General features: G+C 46.2%; 1 protein-coding gene across 1 annotated transcript; it reads right to left on the bottom strand.

The window, feature by feature from the left end:
- Positions 1–183: 183 nt before the first annotated feature.
- On the bottom strand, positions 184–16,817 carry SERPINC1 (serpin family C member 1; the record flags this gene model as incomplete). Its single annotated transcript, NM_001133341.1, is given in 7 exon segments — positions 184–438; positions 3,866–3,930; positions 6,270–6,660; positions 10,209–10,346; positions 11,272–11,487; positions 14,036–14,402; positions 16,678–16,817. Coding segments are annotated over 7 exon segments (1,395 nt in total). The 3' UTR covers positions 184–261.
- Between the last annotated feature and the right edge of the window lie 4,571 nt (positions 16,818–21,388).

Genomic DNA, 21,388 nt, shown 5'->3' with positions numbered 1-21,388 from the left:
AGAATTTACTCTCCCTTCCCTTTCTGGCTGTCTACCATCTTTTATCGCTCTCTCGCTCATTTTCTTGATCCAGATGTGGTTACTGGGTAAAGAACAACTTGAAGGCATCATTTTACCAAATGCCCCAATAGCATGTTTCCCCTTTCCTTGTCTTCATTTCAAATGCAGAGTCCATTTATAATGTGAGATGGAAGTAGTTATATTTATTTTTACTTCTATTCACAAACCAAAATAGGAAGAGGTGCAAAGAATAAGAACATTTTACTTAACACAAGGGTTGGCTACTCTGCCCATGAAGATAATAGTGTTCAGAGGAACTTCTCTTATAAAAACCAGGAAAGGCCTGTTGGCCTTGAAAGTCACCCTGTTGGGGTTTAGCGAACGGCCAGCAATCACAACAGCGGTACTTGCAGCTGCTTCACTGCCTTCTTCATTTACCTGCAGGTCACATGGGAAATAAAACTACATTAGCCACTCTGCCGTTCATTATTGGCAGGTAAATCATCCACAGACACAGCAACTCCTCAAATGCTTTTGTTTTCCAGTAAAAAGTACATTTGGGTCAGGTTGGATTCCCTCCAGAATCCTACTTCTACTCATTCTTTCATGCAGAGAATGTAAGGTACTTGTGTTTGTCCAAGCCTTGTGCTAGGTAATAAGTGTAAGAGTTCCATTCAGGTAACCCAGAAATCTGAATGTACACAGGTTATCACATTTCTGGCTGGTACCATTGTAAATGGTTTTACAGCGGATTTTTTTTGTACCAGCCGCTGAAAGATTTTTGGCTCAAGATCTGAATTCCATAGTTGAAAGAAACAGTTTCAGTCTCAAAGCTTCAAGATCCAAGATACAGCTACTCCAAAGAGCCATTCAGGACCTAGGGCCTGTGAAAAGAGGTGGGTTCTCTGGCTGGACGAGATGCCATTTTCTTGGAGTAATAGACTGAAACAATGGTATTTGAACATGGCTGATAAGCAGGTCTAGAGGGAAACACCTTCAGAAAATTTTGCCTCAGGACCCAGAATATCACTAAAACTCTGTTTCTGCTCTTAATGAAAGCACATGATTAACTGGCTCCCTGGGGTTTGTGGAGCTGGTTGATGATGTCTTCTCCTTCCTTCTCACTCTTTCTTCCCCTTCCTTTGTTTCTTCCTTACCCGCTATCTCCCCATATTACCTATTTCATGCTCATTCCAGCACTAAATTTATTAGCAGACCAGAGTGTTTGCATGACCAGGATCATTTTATTCAAATCAGATTCTGGTTTTTAATGGCTTCTCAGATCTACAATTAGTTGGGGTCCTGTTTATTAAGGATTCGCAAGGTTTTCAAAGAAAATGGCTTTGTTGTAAGAACCATGGAAAAATCTTACATCATTGTGTACTGGGCTCAGGTGAATAAAATGAATCCAGACCTCTCCTTCTTCCTAATAGTAACTCAGACCCCTCAAGGAGGTCTGAGTTGACCACTTCTAATTGGAGTCCTTACAAGAGGATATTCAATGAGAGTTAAAACCCTGAGGACTCAATTTCCCTTGCAGTCTTCCTAAGTGTTCTTTCTTCCAAAAATCCATGTGAAAGAGGGTGTGCGCAGTGTCATCTTAACTTCCAAAACCATTAATACAGCACTCTTCTAAAATCACTTGTTCTGACCTCAATACCTCTACTCTTGCTATTGTCTTAAAGGTCATTGACATTCATTGTCCTATAGATTATATCCCCACACTGATGATTTTTGCACTTAGCCTTTCTGTCCACTCCAACTCCTGCTATCATTTGAGGCAATTAAAATATCTCAGTAGGCCGGGCACAGTGGCTCATGCCTGTAATCCCAGCACTTTGGGAGGCCGAGTCGGGTGGATCACTTGAGGTCAGGAGTTTGAGACCAGCCTGGCCAACATGGTGAAACCCCATCTCTGCTAAAAATACAAAAATTTAGTCGGGCGTGGTGGCGGGCACCTGTAGTCCCAGCTAATTGGGAGGCTGAGGCGAGAGGATCGCTTGAACCCAGGAGGCAGAGGTTGCAGTGAACTGAGACCATGCCACTGCATTCCAGCCTAGGCGACAGAGCAAGACTCCATTTCAATGAAAAAAAAAAAATCTCATTAGGAGACCCATTCAACACCCTAGTCTCCCATTTCTTTCATCTCATCAAACCTAATGAGCATTACCTTCATTCCACTTAAGCAAACCTGTCCATGGCTACACCTTGGACTTGCCATCTCAGAACTGCTCTCCATCTTGGACTTGCCATCTCAGAGCTACTCTACCTTTGAAATTATATTAATAGCATCCTTTTCTCAGATTATAACCTTGTGTTCTTTCAAGCTATCACATTTCCTCACTCCCGTTAAAATTCCACTTTGAGTTTGATCCCTGGATCTATATTTACTTAGCTTCATCCTCTGAAACCTTTCTCTTTGACTACAACCTTCATTCTTTTTGATTTCTTCAATTCTGGGAACTTCTCTACCATTGTCCAATCTCCTTTCCCTCACAGCCTGGCTACCACAAAAAGTAGTCTATACCAGTGGTTCCCAAATCTCATTGTGCATAAGAATCCCCTGAGGAGTTTAGTACATACACAGATTCTCAGAGCCCATCCCAGAATCTCCAAAGATAAAGCTCCCCAGATAACTACTGCTGTTGGTCCATAGTTTAGTGTTTACTTGAGAACCAGAAGTTCCACAGGCTGTACACAGCTATTACTCTAACACAGGGTTCCATGCACACCTCATTTGGGAGAACACTAGGTTAAGTGATATTCAACCATCGTCTTTACTGTGGGACTTCTCAGACCTCAGCATGCCAGTGTGTACTGTTCATCTCCCATGAGAGGATATGCATTTATTTGACCACCTTTTCGTTTCCTCCAGTGTAGTCTAGTGCTCTAGTTGTCTGGAGCACACTTTAAGACACTGATGCACACTCACCAGCTTCCCTTTCTTACCTTCCATTTGCTCTTCATCCATTACAATTAGGCATGTGGCCACACTATTCTGTCCTCAGGGGAAAGGTAAACTATGGGCAGTCTCCAAACTTTTTTTTTTTTTTTTTTTTTTTTAAGATTTTTTGGTAGAGACAGGGTCTCACTATGTTGCTCAGGCTGGTTGCGAACTCCTGGGCTCAAGTGATCCCTCCATCTCAGCTTCCCAAGGTGCTGGGGTTACAGGTGTGAACCACCATGCCCAGCCCGGGAGTCTTCTTACTAGATGCTATCCATTTTCTTAAAATTTCTCCCTGGGTTGGCCGGGTGCAGTGGCTCATGCCTGTAATCCCAGCACTTTGGGGGTGCCAAGGAGGTGGATCACCTGAGATCGGGAGTTCAAGACCTGCCTGACCAACATGGAAAAACCCTGTTTCTACTAAAAATACAAAAATTAGCCGGTCGTGGTGGCACATGCCTGTCATCCCAGCTACCCAGGAGGCTGAGGCAGGAGAATCGCTTGAACGCGGGAGGCAGAAGTTGTAGTGAGCTGTCGCACCATTGCACTCTAGCCTTGGTTACAAGAGTGAACGAAGCTCTGTCTCAAAAAAAAAAAAAATTCTCCCTGGGTTTCTGCGACCCCATACTCTTCTGGGTCTCCTCATGCTGTAAATTTCTTCTTGATGGCCTTTGCTGGCTTCTTTTCCTATATCACCCTCCCTAAATGTTTGTGTTCCCGCTTGACCTGCTGCAGAATAGGTAGTGGGAGGGAAGGCAGAACAATCACACTATGAAGGTTTCGGGGAGGGCTGTATTATAGCAGGCCTGTGGAGGCCTTTTGCATGCCTTAACACTGGAAACAGGCCTTTTCCACATGTGTTCCTGTTGTTCATGCATCTCTTTTCTGTACCCTAAGAGAGAATGGGGAAGGTGTACTCACCTCAAGAAATGCCTTATGGAATGCATCTGAGACATAGAGGTCATCCCGGCCTTCTGCAACAATACCTGGAAGGAAGACCGGAGAAGGTTGGCTGGGCGCGGTGGCTCACGCCTATAATCCCAGCACTTTGGGAGGCCGAGGCGGGCGGATCACAAGGTCAGGAGATCGAGACCATCCTGGCTAACACGGTGAAACCCCATCTCTACTAAAAACACAAAAAAATTAGCTGGGCATGGTGGCAGGTGCCTGTAGTCCCAGCTGCTTGGGAGGCTGAGGCAGGAGAATCGCTTGATCCCGGGAGGCGGAGGTTGCAGTGAGCCAAGATTGTGCCACTGCACTCCAGCCTGGGAGACAGAGCGAGACTCCGACTCAAAAAAAAAAAAAAAGACCGGAGAAGGCTTTGTGAGATGGGAGAAAGTTGGCTTCAACCCACAGATGGGAATTCAGTTTGGATTAAGAGATCCTTTGGGGCTTTTTGAAACATAAGAAGAAATCCTAAATCTTCACCTAATCATACTCTCACAATGAATATGTATTAAAAATAATAAAGTACTTTGGGGGCCGGATGCAGTGGCTCATACCTGTAATCCCAGCACTTCGGGAGGCCAAAGTGTACAGATCACCTGAGGTCAGGAGTTGGAGACACTCTGACTAATATGGTGAAACCCTGTCTCTACTGTGAAAATACAAAAATTAGCCAGGTGTGGTGGCGCATGCCTGTAATCCCAGCTACTTGGGAGACTGAGGCAGGAGAATCGCTTGAACTCAGGAGGTGGAGGTTGCAGTGAGCCAAGATCACGCCACTGCACTCCAGCCTGGACAACAAGAGCAAAACTCCATCTCAAAAATAATAATAATAATAATAATAATAATAATAATAATAAAGTACTTTGGGCTTGTTCAGCGTGGCTCTTGATAATTCATTCTCAGGCTTCAGCTTTTTGTGGGAGAGAGAAAGGGCAAGACTCTGTTCTTACAGAAAAAGCTCCATACAGAAGGAACATCTTTCTTTCCAGTCTGGCAACATTTTTAGTTTTCAAAACTAGCTTAAAGACAGCCCAGTAGCGCAGTGGCTCACGCCTGTAATCCCAGCACTTTGGGAGGCCGAAGCAGGTAGATCACCTGAGGTCAGGAGTTCAAGACCAGCCTGGCCAACATAGTGAAACCCCATTTCTACTAAAAATACAAAAATTAGCCGGGCGTGGTGGCAGGCACCTGTAACCCCAGCTCTTTGGGAGGCTGAGGCAGGAGAATCGCTTGAATCTGGGAGGTGGAGGTTGCAGTGAGCCGAGATTGCACCACTGCGCACTCCAGCCTGGGGGACAAGAGCAAGAATTCGTCTCAAAAAAAAAAAAAAGCCCAATAAAGATAAATCTAATTACTTAACATCTTAAACTTATTTTATTATTTATTTATTTATTTATTTAGTGATAGGGCCTCACTCTGTTGCTCAGGCTGGAGTGCAGTTGTGTGATCACAGTACACTACAGTGTTGACCTCTCCCGGACTCAGGCAATCCTCCCAGCTCTGCCTCCCAAGAAGTTAGGACTACAGGTGTGCATCACCATGCCTGGCTAATTTTTTTTATTTTTTGTAGAGACCATCTCACTATGTTGTACAGGCTGGTCTCGAACTTGTGGGCTTAGACAATCCTCCCACCTCAGCCTCCCAAAGTGCTGGTATTACAGGCGTGAACCACCCTGGCCAGCCAACTTCTTTAAAAGATGTTTTAATGCACCAGGTACGGTGGCTAACGCCTGTAATCCCAGCACTTTGGGAAGCCAAGGCAGGCAGATCACAAGGTCAAGAGTTCAAGACCATCCTGGCCAACATGGTGAAACCCCATCTCTACTAAGAATACAGAAATTAACCAGATGTGGTGGCGCATGCCTGTAATCCCAGCTACTCAGGAGGCTGAGGCATGAGAATCGCTTGAACCCAGGAGGCAGAGGTTGCAGTGAGCCAAGATCGCACTGCTGCACTCCAGCCTGGGCAACAGAGTAAGACTCTGTCTCAAATAATAATAATAATAATAATAAATGTCAGTGAGGCCTGTATAATGGGAACCAAATTTCCCCAGCTCTTAATTTCTGTCTCTTTGCTCTGAATTCCAATGCCCTTTCAAATTCCTCTCCACCTGGTCCCGTCTCCTCTATCTGATACAGACTCGCAGGGCACCAGGGCTGGCTGGGCCCATGGAGATCCAAGAACAAACTTCCCTTTTACAGAAGAGGAAACTGAGGCCTCAAAAGGAAAAGAGATTTCCACAAGTTAGCAGTAGAAACTAGGATCAGTATCCAGGAGTCCTGACTTGTTGCTCCTTTCTATTCTTTCTCCAACTCTTCCACTTTTGGTCAGACTACTTTGCGGGTAGAGAAGGGAGGAAACTCTTTCCTAGACAAACCTGGGAGTTTGGACTTTTCAGGGCTGAACAGATCGACAAGGCCCATGTCTTGCAGCTGCTCCTTCAAACTGAAGCCGTCCTCAATGCGGAAGCGGGGCATGTGGACCACCAGCATCATCTCCTCCAACTCATCCAGCCACTCCTGCAGCACCTCTGGGGTGAGTTCCTTCTCCACCTTGGCCAGGCTCTTCTCAGGCTTGGGCAAGATGAGTACCATGGTGATGTCATCACCTTTGAAGGGCAACTCAAGCACCTGGGTGCCTTCAGCCACGCGCCGATAACGGAACTTGCCTTCCTGGTACATCATAGATGCTGAACACGACTCTCCATCAGCCTTGTAGAACAGTTCCTTCCTTGTGTTCTCAGGGCTGAACTTTGACTTCCACAGGCCCTGGAAGAGAATCACAAAGTAAGAACAGAAACATTCATAGGAGGATAGTTATTGACACAAGACATATCCATATTATAGTGTTACATTAATATATAATTATTCAGAAAAAAGACTGGCGGGATATGCACAAAAAGGTTAATAATGACTGTGTCAGAATGATGGAATTATGAGTACGTTTTTCTCTGTGTACTTTTCTGTATTTCCCCAGATTTTCAGCCGTGAGTATTTGCTTTTATAACCATAAAAATAAAAACCAAAACCAAGAACAATCTACAAGCCTCTCTGCAAGTCTCTTCTTGAGTTTAAATCTAATTGCTTTGTACTGTCTGCCTTCCACCAACCTTTTTTTTTTTTTGAGACAGAGTTTTGCTGTTGTTGCCCAGGCTGGAGTGCAATGGCACAATCTTGGCTCACTGCAACCTCCACCTCAGGGTTCAAGCAAATCTCCTGTCTCAGCCTCTCAAGTTGCTGGGATTACAGGCACCCGCCACCACGCCTGGCTAACTTTTTGTATTTTTAATAGAGACGGGGTTTCGCCATGTTGGCCAGGCTGGTCACGAACTCCTGACCTCAGGTGATCCACCTGCCTAGGCCTCCCAAAATGCTGGGATTACAGGCGTGAGCCACAGAGCCTGGCCCCACCAACCTCTTTTCTAAGAGCCAACCTCCAAGGTCCTGGGCTCTGCCAGACACAGACACAGATAACAGGCAGAGGATGACTCTTGACTGACTTCCTCTTCAAACTGGGAGGGACCCTGAGATAAAAGACACACTTTTGAAAATTACCATTCTTTATCACTTTCTAGCTCTTTAATTTGGGGACAAGCCGTTTAACTCTTCTTCTTTTTTGGGTGGAGGGGACAGGGTCTCACTCTGTGTCCCATGTTGGAGTGATGCAGAGGCAAGCTCATGGCTCACTGCACTGCAGCCTCAACCTCCCAGGCTCAAACTATCCTTCCACCTCAGCCCCCCAGGGGGCTAGGACTACAGGTGTGTGCCACCATGCCCAGCTAACTTTTTTATTTTTTGTAAAGATGGGATCTCCCTGTGCTGCCCAGGCTGGTCTTGAGCTTCTGTGCTTGAGTGATCCTCCTGCCTCAGTTTCCCAAAGTGCTGGGATCACAGGTGTGAATCATCACGCCTGGCCCATTTAACTCTTCTGAGTGGTGGTTTCTCGTCTGTAAACTAGGAGCTGGTGATAGCTAATATTTATAGAATGCTTACTGTGTGCCAGGCAATTTTCTAAGCATTTTGCATGTATTGACTTACACCTTATTTACATGCAGTAACTACCTCAGTATCCCTATGTGGTAGATGTATCATTATTACCACATTATAGATGCAGAAATTGGAGCATAGAAAGATCTCGGGTAACTCACCCAAGTTCACATGTCAGAAATGGAAGAGTCAGGATTTAAAATTAAGTAATCTGTCCGAGTGGCCCACGTTTTGTTTGTGATGTTGTGAGGATCAAGAGGGCTAATAAATGGCAAATTGTTCTGCAAACTGTAAAGGGCAAATACACATGGTGGAAATACAGTCTGCTCTATACTTGGGGAGAGAAACCATAAGAGACAGAGCGACTGAGAGCAGCAGCGACTGGCTAATCCCCTGGGCCCTGTGGGAGGGAAGAATGTACCTGGAGGCACATCCCAGGATGGGCAAAATATGCCACAATTCTACCTGCCTTAAACTGGTGGTCTCCTGAGTGTCAGTCGTCTGCTTATTCCCACTCCCCTCTTCCTTTTCCTTCCCAAATGTAATCAAGTTGACACAGTCTTCAGAACACTACCCTGAGGAAAACAAGGCCTTCTGCATCTGTAAATAATAGCACCTCCGCTAAGTCTGAGGTGAGCCTGTCACCTAGAAGCGCAGAAGATTTAAGCTAAAACTGGATTTTACAGGAAAGAAAACATTTTTAAAAAAGATAAAATAAGCCAGGCGCAGTGGCTCATGCCTATAATCCCAGCACTTTGGGAGGCCGAGGTGGGCAGATCATCTGAGGTCAGGAGTTCGAGACCAGCCTGGCCAACATGGTGAAACCCCATCTCTACTGAAAATACCAAAATTATCCAGGCATGGTGGTGGGCGCCTGTAATCCCAGCTACTCGGGAGGCTGAGTCAGGAGAATTGCTTGAACCTGGGAGGTGGAGGTTGCAGTGAGCCAGTTGCACCATTGCACTCCAGCCTGGGCAACAAGAGCAAGACTCTCTCAAAACAAAAAACAAACAAACGTACAAATATAAAATATATAAAAATAAATTTTAGAAAATAAGATTTAGGCAAAGGGAACTTGGAGTCATTGTAGAAGCTGCTCCAGGCGATGGGAAAAATCGCAGCACTGAAGATTGTGAACACATTGACTCTGTCATTTCGTTCCAGATTTCAAAATGGAGTTAACTGGACAGCAGAATTACGTATATATGAGAGTTTGTCACTGCGCACACCTTGCAGTGGGATGTGATGGGTTTGTCTGTGTGCCCACTCTGCCATCAGCCTGGGGACACTACCACACCTCACTGGACGGTAGCCCAGGAGCCTTGGTTCAAATGGTTTTGGGCTCTCAGCAAATGTTTTGTCTGCCCAGACCGTGCACAGACCATTTCTCAGAAAGGATCTACCTACACGTGCCCAGTAGTGTTAAAGAGGGTAAGCTGGCCGCGTGTGGTGGTTCATGCCTGTAATCCCAGCACTTTGGGAGGCCAAGGCAGAAGGATTGCTTGAGCCCACGAGTTCAAGACCAGCCTGGGCTGTGGCATACAAAAAAATAAAAAAATTCATCTGGTATGGTGGCATGCACCTGTAGTCCCAGCTACTTGGGATGCCAAGGTAGGAGGATCGTTGGGATCGCTGGGAGGTCAAGGCTGTAGTGAGCTGTGATTGTGCCACCGCACTCCAGCCTGGGTGACAGAGTGGGATTCCGTACTTAAAAATAAAATAAAATAAAATAAATGGAGATGAGAAGGAAATAGGGCAGGGACAAGGAGGCAGAAGCAGGACCTTTGGAGAAGTTGATTCAGCTCTGCCTTCTACTGTCGGAATCTGTTCCTGTAGCACTTAGGCTTTTTTTGCCCATTTAGATTGACCTGCCGGCCGGGCGCGGTGGCTCACGCCTGCAATCCCAGCACTTTGGGAGGCTGAGGCGGGCGGATCACGAGGTCAGGAGATCAAGACCATCCTGGCTAACACGGTGAAACCCCGTCTCTACTAAAAACACAAAAAATTAGACGGGCATGGTGGCGGGCGCCTGTAGTCCCAGCTACTCGGGAGGCTGAGGCAGGAGAATGGCGTGAACCCGGGAGGCGAAGCTTGCAGTGAGCCGAGATCGCGCCACTGCACTCCAGCCTGGGCGACAGAGCGAGACTCTGTCAAAAAAAAAAAAAAAAAAATAGATTGTCCTGCCCTGCTGACCTGTACCTGTGTAGCTTTAGGCAGTCCATTTGCCCTCTCAGGGCTTCGGTCTCACCATTCAAAAAAAAAAAAAAAAGGGTAAGCTGAAGAGCAAGAAGAAGAATTCCCTGGGGTCTCTCCAGGGTCATTCTGAGTACCTTGAAGTAAATGGTGTTAACCAGCACCAGAACAGTGAGCTCGTTGATGGCTTCCGGGGGAATGACATCGGTGATTCGGCCTTCGGTCTTATTGGACACCCATTTGTTGATGGCCGCCCTGGATTGCTCTGCATTTTCCTAAGGAGAACAGAAAATAAACCTACGCACCTGTGCTATTCAATTGGCTTCTCCATTTTCCCAGGCAGCATTTTATTTTTCTCACGATCCCTCTGCCCTTTCCCACCATTTGATTAAGAAGCCATCGCTCTAACCCAAATTGGGGAAGCCTCACATATCTGATATAGTTCCATGAATCTTTCCTGTAGTTGATAAATATTATCAGAAGAAAAAGAACAAAAAGAAATAGGAAGAAATAAATGAAAAGAAGGAAGGCGAAAATAGTCTGGGAAAAAGAAGATAAAATATTATTTTCTCTGACTTTGGTAAACCTTAACTCACAAAAGTAGAATTTCCGAGGCATGTTCCAGGCGAAGCAATGAATGATTGCAGGTTATATGGGGTTGGCAGGTTATATGGGGTTGGCAGGTTATATGGGGTTGGCAGGTTATATGGAGGAGAGAAATGCCCATGCGGTCAAATACATTTGAGGAATGCTAATTGAATGAAGCCAACAGATTTCTTTGTTGCAGAGTTTCTCAGAACCTTCATAGGCCCATGTGCTTCATGAATCTCCAAGAGGAGAATATAACATGCATCATGTACCAACTTTATTTGACCATGATAACTGTTCAAATTAAGTAAGATATCTTGTAGGACTGGCATCTTCAAAACACACTTTGGTATATATTTGAAGTTGGTGGATGGAATGAAGAATTGATTATTTATTCATGTTTTCTGGGCAATCACTACAATCCAAGCATGGATACCATTGATTTCTCAGGTTTCAAGTAAGAATAACTATTCCAGGAGTTCTGACTTGTAGTCAGCCCTCCAGCAGTCTTCAGCAGCAAAGCCGTGTGAATTTGGATGCTGTTTCTCCACCTCCTCAATCTCTGAGTGGAGAGGAAGAACTCAGAGATCAGGGGTAAAATCTGCAACTCACCTTGAAGTCCAAGGGCTGGAGCTTGGCTCCATACACCAACTCACTGATATCCTGGTAGGTCTCATTGAAGGTAAGGGATTTGTCTCCAAAAAGGCGATTGGCTGATACTAACTTGGAGGATTTGTTGGCTTTTCGATAGAGTCGGCAGTTCAGTTTGGCAAAGAAGAAGTGGATCTGATCAGATGTTTTCTCAGATATGGTGTCAAACTTAAATACCTATAGAAGTCAAAAAAAATGGTGGTGGGTTTGGTGGGCAGCATAGCTAACATGGGTGGTGAGCACATTCTGGTCAGTCTCTGACTAATAGCCACCTCAGTTGTGAACTCCTTCAAGCACAGTACCTGGGACAGCATAAATGCTCAACTCTTGTGTTCTGATGAATAAAAGGATAAAAGAAGAATGAAGGGTAGGAAAGATAAAGGGAAAAAGAGAGACTAGGTCGCCACCTAAAGTCTCTAAAGGGCTCTAGATCAACACACAGATGTTTTCTTGCTGGAATGGGAAAAGTCCTCTTGGTGATTCTGGGCAGAGAAGAGAATCAGGACAGTGTCCTTCTTGTAACAAACACTTTTGTGGCATCTACTGGGGCCAGCTGCTCATGGAGGCTCTGGGATACTGGTGGTAGGGGTGAAAAAGGAAGAGTGAATCTATCAGCAAGGGATTAAACAGGCTCAGAATCAAAGAGTCTCAGGGTTGAAAAGGACTTAGAAGTCACCCATGCTTTGAAGCTGGAATCCCCCAGTGCCTACCTTCACCATCCCCAAGGCAAAATGGGTGAGGCTGTTCCCCTCCTGCCCTTTCCATGCTCTCTCCTCAGGCTACAAAAGGCCTTTTGATTTTATCTGTTCTCTGCCTTTGGTTTTCCTGATTTTTTCCAATAGGCACTTTTTTAGGGGGGAATTATGCTTTTGATCAAAAGCTTGGTGCTGAACTTCTCTTTCCTCCAGAGAGATTCAGTCTCACCCTGCTTTCCCAACACATGGCGTTTGTGTAGAGGGGAGCACCCAAAGAACATGTGTGGTTTGGAAGCAGTGTTCTGTTCTGTTCTTCTTGTAGGAAGGGTTACATTTAAGATTTTACTTGGGGACAGAGACATGAGGGATGTGGAAGTGCTTTGAGATCAGTACCAATGTATACAAAAATGACTGAAGGGCCCAGAGAAGGCGGTGTTACGTGTCTTAAGAATTTTTAAACCTACAATTTCTTTCAGGGAGTGAAGACTTGGGTTAACTCACCCCAGAGCCCTGAGCAAAGGTGATGAAGTTCTATGGAAATTGACCACTAGAATAGAAGGAACCCTCCTAAGACCCACAGACTTTAGTGTCCAAGTTTCAAATAAGCACCGTATACCATCTTGAAGGGACTCATGCCTCCCTATTGATGAACTCTGCTTCCAAAGTGTGATCCAACCTGAAGAAAGACTGTCAGGCAGCCAAGTCAAGGACAGATTATAGATCTAGTGTTTCCATCCATGACTTATCGTAGCCCCAGAGGCCAACAGTGATCAATCAATCCATGACATTTCATCTTATCATGCCTTACTTCCCTCCCAGAAAAGGCAGTGGGGGGAAGGGGGTGGGAACTAAGTCACTGAGCTGAAATGATCCATACTTCCCAGAGCCAGAAAACACTCTCACGTCCTTGAGGCTTCTCTTGGCTTTCTTGGGCCTCTGGTCTCAATATACCATCCTAGGCCCAGTGCAGTGGCTCACACTTGTAATCCCAGCACTTTGGGAAGCCAAGTCGGGCCGATCCCTTGAAGTCAAGAGTTTGAGGCCGGGCGCGGCGGCTCACGCCTATAATCCCAGCACTTTGGGAGGCCAAGGCAGGTGGATCACAAGGTCAGGAGTTCAAGATCAGCCTGGCCAACATGGTGAAACCCCATCTCTACTAAAAATAAAAAAATTAGCCAGGCATGGTACTGGGCACCAGTAATCCCAGCTACTCGGGAGGCTGAGGCTGAGAATTGCTTGAACCCAGAAGGTGGAGGTTGCAGTGAGCTGAGATCATGCCACTGCACTCCAGCCTGGATGACAGAGCGAGACTCCATCTCAAAAAAAGAAAAAAAAAAAAAGTTTGAGACCAGCCTGGCCACATGGTGAAACCCCATCTCTACTAAAAATATAGAAATTAGCTGGGCATGGTGGCATGTGCCTGTAATCCCATCTACTCAGGAAGCTGAGGTGGGAGAGTTGCTTGAACCTGGGAGGCGGAGGTTGGAGTGAGCCGAGACTGCACCACTGCACTCCAGCCTGGGCAATAGAGCGAGACTCCATCTCAAAAAAAAAAAAAAAAAAATACTATCCTAGAATTTTTTTCCACAAGAGCCCATATGCCTGATGTCACCAGATGGTAAAGCTACTCTTCTTCCACCAGAGGAGGGACTGGCACAACACATTGCCTGGCACAGAGGAAGTGCTGAATGAATAAATAAATAAATGATCAAATTAATGAGTAAACACATAGATGAAAGAATTACTAAAAAGAGAAGTTGAAAGAAGATACAAGCCTTCCCCCATTTTAAGGTGCTCAAAAGAGGAAACCAGGATTTAAAAAGTAGATAGCCAAGATTCCTTGGCTAATTTTCAAAAAAATGATTTTCAAAGGGAATTATAACACAGTAGTGATGCAAAGGGAATCGTAATGCATAATGAGCGCCCCTAGTGGCCTGCAGTGTTGGTTGAGGAGTCATTGGACTTGGACCTATGGAAGCCCCAAAGGTGCTCCTAACAAGGTGTCTGGGCAGAAGACCTTTGGGTCGTACCTCCATCAGTTGCTGGAGGGTGTCATTACAGGCACCCAGCTTGGTCATAGCAAAAGCCGTGGAGATACTTAGGGGTGACAGGAAAATGTTATCATTGTCATTCTTGGAATCTGCCAGGTGCTGATAGAAAGTGGTAGCAAAGCGGGAATTGGCCTTGGACAGTTCCCAGACACGCCGGTTGGTGGCCTCGGGGATCTTCTGTTCTGAGCCCTCATCCTCAGTTGCCTTCTTCTCCGGGGAGCGGTAAATGCACATGGGATTCATGGGAATGTCCCGCGGCTTGGCTATGCAGATGTCCACAGGGCTCCCGTGACAGGTCACACAGTCCCAGAAGCCAATGAGCAGCAAGGACAAAAGATACACCTTCCTACAAGGAGACAAAATGCCGAGTTAAGCTAGGCTGCAACCCCTAGCCCCACTGCCCACCACAGGGTTGCCCCAGTAAAGCAGAGGATTCCAGCCCACCTGGTGTGGCCAAGAGAAGGGCTAAAGCTTTTGAACCAAGTACAAGGGCCCGAGACGGGTTCAGTCCGAGACTTCTTGCCAGGGGATAGTTCAGTTGCCTGGACATGGTCATGGTGGAATTAGAATCAACTGATGGTTGATTTTCTCCCATGCTGGGAGAAAAAAGAATGAGAAACTTCCTGTTTGTGACATGGAATGTGCATGCCTAAAAAATCGGCTTTAGTGCCCAGTGAAGAGTCAGGGCGGTAGAGGGAGCCATCTACAGGAACTGTTTGAGGAAGGACTCTGATAGATGCAGCAGAGAGATTTCAGCAACACAAGAGAAGTAAGAAGAAATGGATGGAGCAAAGGCAATATCTGGCCGGGCGCGGTGGCTCACGCCTGTAATCCCAGCACTTTGGGAGGCTGAGGCGTGCAGATCACTTGAGGTTGGGTGTTTGAGATCAGCCTGGACAACATGGTGAAACCCCGTCTCTACTAAAAATACAAAAATTAGCTGGGTGTAGTGGCGCACACCTGTGGTCCCAAGCTACTAGGGAGGCTGAGGCAGGAGAATCGCTTGAACCCAGGAAGCGAAGGTTGCAGTGAGCTGAGATTGTGCCGTTGCACTCCAACCGGGCGACAAAGTGAGACTGTGTCTCAAAACAACAACAACAAACAAATGAACAAACAAAAACAACGGCAATATCCGTGTGCTGAAGATTCCCACATCTCTAGCTCCAGCCCTAACCCCTCCACTGAGCTCCAGACTATTTGCTGGACAGTTCCACCAGGAACTCCTACAAGTTCTTTAGGGAAACAGGACCAAACTGAACTGGTAATTAATTCTCCCCCAGACGCCTGCTCCTATGAATGGGCTCAGTGAATCCCGTACAGAAACCTGAGAATCACCCTGGATTCCTCCCTCTCTCCTCCTCATTTAGTCAAACCCCAGAGTCAATCAGTTCACCCCAGAGTCGATCAGTTCTGTTTTTTTACTCTTTCACCAGTTATTGCCACTGCTTTAGTTCAGGCTCTCATCGTTTTTTATTGCCTGGAATTTTTAATAGTCGCCAACATGGATTCAATGAAGGTAAATGAAGCTAATTTCACATTTTAAAAAAATGAGGTAGTTGGGACACTCGATGAAGCAAATCAAGAGATAAAGTCTCTTGTAATATTTTTTGTAAATAAGACAGGGTAGGGCAGGGGCTGCCTCCAGCTGGTTTATGGTTCCTGGGTGTACACAAGGGAGTCTGTCTGTGGGTACTGGATCTTCCCATCTTCTCCTGGGAGAGAAAGACAGGCACCCAGTGCAGATTCACGGACGTGGTCTGCTGAGCAAGCGTGGGGCTGGCTGGAAGCTGGGGCAGCTGAGGGGAACTTGCCTTCTTGCGTGGTCTGAGTCCAGTTCTGCAGCCCTTTCGAGAACAGAGGTGCAAAGCTGGAGAGAAGCAGCAGCACCAAGGGAGATGTGGAAGGCAGGCTGAAGAAGCAGAGAGAGAGGAGAGGACCCTGCCATTCATCTTCCCATCTCCACTGCCTTCGGTTGCCCACTCTGTCCTTCAGCTACATTTGGAAATGCCATCTGAGGCTGAGAGGACCCTGGGAGGGCTATGAAGTACAAATTAAAACCAAGACGGTTGTGCCACCACCCCATTTCTAGCCTCCTGTGACAACTCAGATGAAGAAGGGAGTGTGTGTGGCATTGAGGGAGGGACAACTCTCACTGTGAGAAAAGGAAGCAGTTTCGGCCCTTTAGTCAAAGGTCACTGGGATTTGGGTGGGGGTGGAGTGGGGTGGATCTGAGTGGAAGAAAGAGCAAAAAGGGAGTGAGGAGGTCCTCATGGGTAACATTTGCTCTCTTTCTGGATGTATGGCAGGCCCTGGGGATTCCCCTTGGAGCATCCCCTGGATCCCGTGAGTGCTGACGTCCTGCGCAGCATCTTTACACCAGGGATGACATCCCCCTTGTTTCTTAGGCTAGGGACCCAAGGTGTAGCTTAGGAAAGGCCTTACCCCAAGAAGAGGGGTAAGAGGGAGAGCACTTGAAATGACGTCTTCCAAACAGGTCTTTGACTGTAACTACCAGGGAGAGGGCCTGGTCTTCTCAAAGGTGTTGGAGGTCATTCCTGTGAGTCCTTTGGAGGTCAGAAAACCCAGTGGGGGCAGGCAAGGGGAAAGCTCACCCCTCTTACCTTTTTCCAGAGGTTATGGTTCCTATCACATTGGAATACATGGTCGCTAATCTTCCACAGGGCTGGGCAAGTGGAGATAGTGTGGTCTGAGGCAATCCGTCTGAAAACTGGTTCTTTCCTCTAAATCTCACAGAGGTTCCAGAGGACAGGGTGGGGCAGGGAGCTGGTCAGGAGGGGGAACTGAGGTCAAAGGCTGATGACCAGTTCCCAGGGTTAAGCAAAGTGTAGAGCCCAGTGTTGTTTAATTAGTAGAGAAGTTTTAAAGTTCAATCAGGCCCAGGGAAAGCCTGAGCCACCTCTCTTGCCCACACTCCCTCACTCTTCTCCTCAGCTTTATAGAAAAGGAAAAGGAGAGTATGTTCATACCCTCGAACTTGGTTAGGAAATACCTGACTGAGGAGGAACTTGTCTGCAGGATTTTTTGTTTCTCGTTAACTAAATTAGAAGATAGAAATAGTTAATGTCCAAAAACTTCTAGCCCTCTACCTGTAATTCCCTCTCTCATAGTTTTCTTTATGGAGAGAGGGAGAGAGAGAGAGAGAGAGAAATATCTAATTAGAGGAGGCAAAGAGGGACAAGCTGCTACCTTCAGGCATCTGAGCACCAAGGTGTCCCTGGCGCAGACAAGGAAAACACAATGGTTACACCTGTGGCCCACAGAGAAACCCATTCCCCAGCAGCCCTGAAGTGGTGGGACAGGGACAGAAGAGCAGGGCCTTGGGGTGCATGCCAAGCGTGTTTCTAAGGGGTGTGAGCAGCTGGGAAATACTCAGTAAAACTCTACTGGGGGATCAGGAGACACAATGTGGGGCAAGTAAAAAACCCACGTACAACTGCCGAAATGAAAACAAACTAAATTATATTTATGTGTATTGTTATTTTTATTAGTTATTGGGGAGATTGGGTAAATTCAAACTAATGGAGATAAAGGGCAGGTTTGTTTACATTTCCCTCTTCTGAAATAGCCAAAAGCACCATCACAAGGATTGCAGCCGCCGAGTTCACAGGGCGCGTGTGCCTCCTGCTGTGTGATCAAGGACTCCTTGTAGTTGTTGTTGCAGTCATAGGCATTTTAGAGAGCTCTTCGTTCATGAGACAGGACATCTCTCCTGGGCTGAAGCTGTGTCTAAGTTCTTGGCTGATTCAGGCCCTGGATCCTTTGAAGCCTTCCATGTGCAGTGTGAACAGTTGCTGAGAACTGTCCAAAGGGCCCCAGAATGCCCAGAGGCTCATCTGTCACCCTAGATGAAAGACTATTGAAAAGGCTCCTGTTCAACCACTTGAGTTCAACAAATACATGAGTGCTACTTGTGCCAGCAGACACTGTTCTTGGGGCTGGGATTCCATTCGGGGGAGACATACAGCAATCACATAAAGAATCAGTATTTTAGGCCAAGCATGGTGGCTCACACCTGTAATCCCAGCACTTTGGGAGGCTGAGGCAGGTGGATCACCTGAGGTCAGGAGTTCGAGACCAGCCTGGCCAACCTGGTGAAACCCCGTCTCTACTAAAAATACAAAAAATAGCTGGGCATGGTGGCGGGCACCTGTAATTCCAGCTACTCAGGAGGCTGAGGCAGGAGAATCACTCAACCCCGGGAGGCAGAGGTTGCAGTGAGCCAAGATCGCACCATTGCATTCCAGCCTGGGTGACAGAGGAAGACTCCATCTCAAAAAAAAAAAAAAAAAAAAAAAAAATCAGTATTTGAAAAATAAATATGTAACGCGCCAGTCAGATGTTAATAAGGTCCATAGAGAAAACTATAGCAGGGCAAGGGTATAGGAAGTACTGGGAGGAAGTGGGGAGGGCACCATCTGAGAACACATGGTAGGAAAGGCCTCCCTTAGGAATCATTGTTAGGAAACCAGAATGAAATGATGGAGGGGGCCATATGAATATCTTTAGGAAGAGTTGTTCAAAGAGAAATCAGAAATACAAAGACCTTGAGGTTTCAGGAACATGCTGTTGAGACCTATTGTTCCAGCTTATAGGAGTTGTGAGGTTTGTGTCTTGCCAAGAAGGTCCTTGGAGGAGGGCAGATGAGGGGCCCTGCAGAAATATAGGTGATTTGGTGAACATCTGCTGGAAAAGATTAGGATGCAGATACTACCAGGTCAAGGAATTAAGAACTATAACATCAGGGTTTGTGTTTAATTTGTTCATCCAGGCTGGATGCAGTGGCTCACATCTGTAATCCTAGCACTTTGGAAGGCCGAGGCTTGAGGCCGGGAGTTCAAGACCAACTGTGAGACCCCACACACAGTGAGATCCCCATCTCCAGAAAATAATAATAATAAGCTGGGCATGGTGGCATGAGCCTGTAGTCCCAGCTATTCAGGAGGCTGAGGTGGGAGGATCTCTTGAGCCCAGGAATTCAGACTGCAGCGAGCTGTGATCACACCACTGCACTCCAGCCTTGGTGACAGAGTGAGCCCGTCTCAAATGTTAAAAATTAAATTATATATTTATTTTTAAAGTGTTCTGCCAGGCGTGGTGGCTCATGCCTGTAATACCAGCAGTTTGGGAGGCTGAGGTGGGCAGATCACTTGAGGTCAGGGGTTTGAGACCAGCCTGGCCAAGACGGTGAAACCCTGTCTCTACTAAAAAATACAAAAAAAAAAATTAGCTGGGCATGGTGGCATGCACCTGTAATCTCAGCTACTCAGGAGGCTATGGCAGGAGAATCACTTGAACCCGGGAGGTGGAGGTTGCAGTGAGCCGAGATCACGCCACTGCACTCCAGCCTGGATGACAGAGCGAGACTCCGTACAGGTGTAAGCCACTCTGCCTGGTGCATACTCTTTTCTTCTTCTTCTTTTTTTTTGGAGACGGAGTCTCACTCTGTCGCCCAGGCTGGAGTGCAGTGGCCTGATCTCAGCCCACCTCCAACCTCTTTCTCCCAGGTTCTAGTGATTCTCGGGACTCAACCTCCCGAGTAGCTGGAATTACAGGCCCCTGCCACTATGCCTGGCAATTTTTTTTTTGTATTTTTAGTAGAGATGGGGTTTCACCATGTTGGCCAGGCTGGTCTCAAACTCCTGACCTCAAGTGATCCGTCCGCCTTGGCCTCCCAAAGTGCTAGGATTACAGGCATGAGCCACTGCGCCTAGCATTATTTTCAAATATAGTACTATTTAAAAATCTCTAAACCTTATTCTAATTTTGCCAATCATCCAATTAATGTTTTTAGAGACTGGTTGTCACTCTGTTGCCATTAGAGACGGGGGTCTTGCTCTGCTGCCCACTCTGGTCTCAAACTCCTGGCCTCAAGCAATCCTCCTGCCTCAGCCTCCCCACTAGCTGGAATTACAGGCAAGAGCCACCACACCTGGTTATCAAAGCAGTGGTTTTCACCTTCTTTGTTTCAGAATCCTTTTATAGTCTTGCCAAAGAATATCTAAATATTATTATTAAAATAGTTATGTATTAAAATAGTTTTGGCCAGGCTGAGTGGCTCACACTAGTAATCCCAGCATTTTGGGAGGCCAACGCAGGAGGATTGCTTGAGCCCAGGAGTTTAAGACCAGCCTGGGCAACATGCTAAACTCCATCTCTATTAAAAAAATGCAAAAACTTAGCTGGGCATAGAGGTATGTGCGGGTAATCTCAGCTACCCAGGAGGCTGAGGTGGGAGAATCACTTGAGCCCTGAAAGTCGAAGCTGCAGTGAGCCATGATGGCACCACCGCACTCCAGCCTGGATGATGGAGTAAGATCCTGTCTCAAAACATAAATAAATAAAGTGAAATCGTTTGACTTCATATACCTACTGAAAGGTTTTCTGAATCTCCTAGGGTCCCTGGACCATGATTTGGGAAGCACTGATTTATAGCCAATAAAAAAAAAAAAGAAAAGAATTTTTTTTCTCCTTTTCCTGGAGAAGGAGCACACATTGCATTTAGTTGTCATGTCTCTTTAGTCTTCTGTGGCTTGGAACAGTTCCTCTCGTCTACGATCATACTACCCGGAACTTGCTCGATCTTGGAAGCTAAGCAGGGTCAGGCCTGGTTAGTACTTGGATGGGAACAGTTCCTCTCTTTTTCTTTCATGATTTTGGCTTGTTTGAAGCATATAGGCCAGTTAATTTTGAAGAATGTCTCTCAATTTGGTATGTCTAAAATTTCTTCAGGATTAGATTCAAGTTATCCTTTTGGGGGCAGGAATACAACAGAGGTAATACTGTGTCCTTCTCAGTGTATCGCATCCTGAGGTACAGATGTTAATTTATCCCATCACTGGTGATTAACTTGGATTACAAGATTGTGTCTGCCAAGTTTCTCTGCTGTAAAATTACAATGTTCCCCCTTTTGTTAAATGTCTTGTGGGGATACTTCACATACTTGAGAGTATGCAAATATATTGTTTTCCATCAAATTTTCACCTGCTAATTTAAGCATCCCTCAATGATCCTTTTGCAAGACTTAAAAAAATTTTTTTAATTAATCTTTTTTCTGAGATAGGGTCTCACTATTGCCCAGGCTGGAGTAAGTGACACCATCTTAGCTCACCGCAGCCCTAAACAACTTGAGCTCAAGCAATCCTCCCATCTTAGTCTCCCGAGTAGCTGGGACTACAGGTGTGTGCTACTGTGTCTGGCTATTTATTTATTTATGTATTTTGAGAGGGAATTTCACTCTTGTTACCCAGGCTAGAGTGCAATGGCGCAGTCTTGGTTCACTGCAACCTCCACCTCCTGGGTTCAAGCGATTCT

This window comes from Pongo abelii, chromosome 1, assembly GCF_028885655.2.
Source record: "Pongo abelii isolate AG06213 chromosome 1, NHGRI_mPonAbe1-v2.0_pri, whole genome shotgun sequence".
In the NCBI taxonomy this organism is placed as follows: Eukaryota; Metazoa; Chordata; class Mammalia; order Primates; family Hominidae; genus Pongo; species Pongo abelii.
This window is presented reverse-complemented; position numbering and strand designations above follow the sequence as displayed.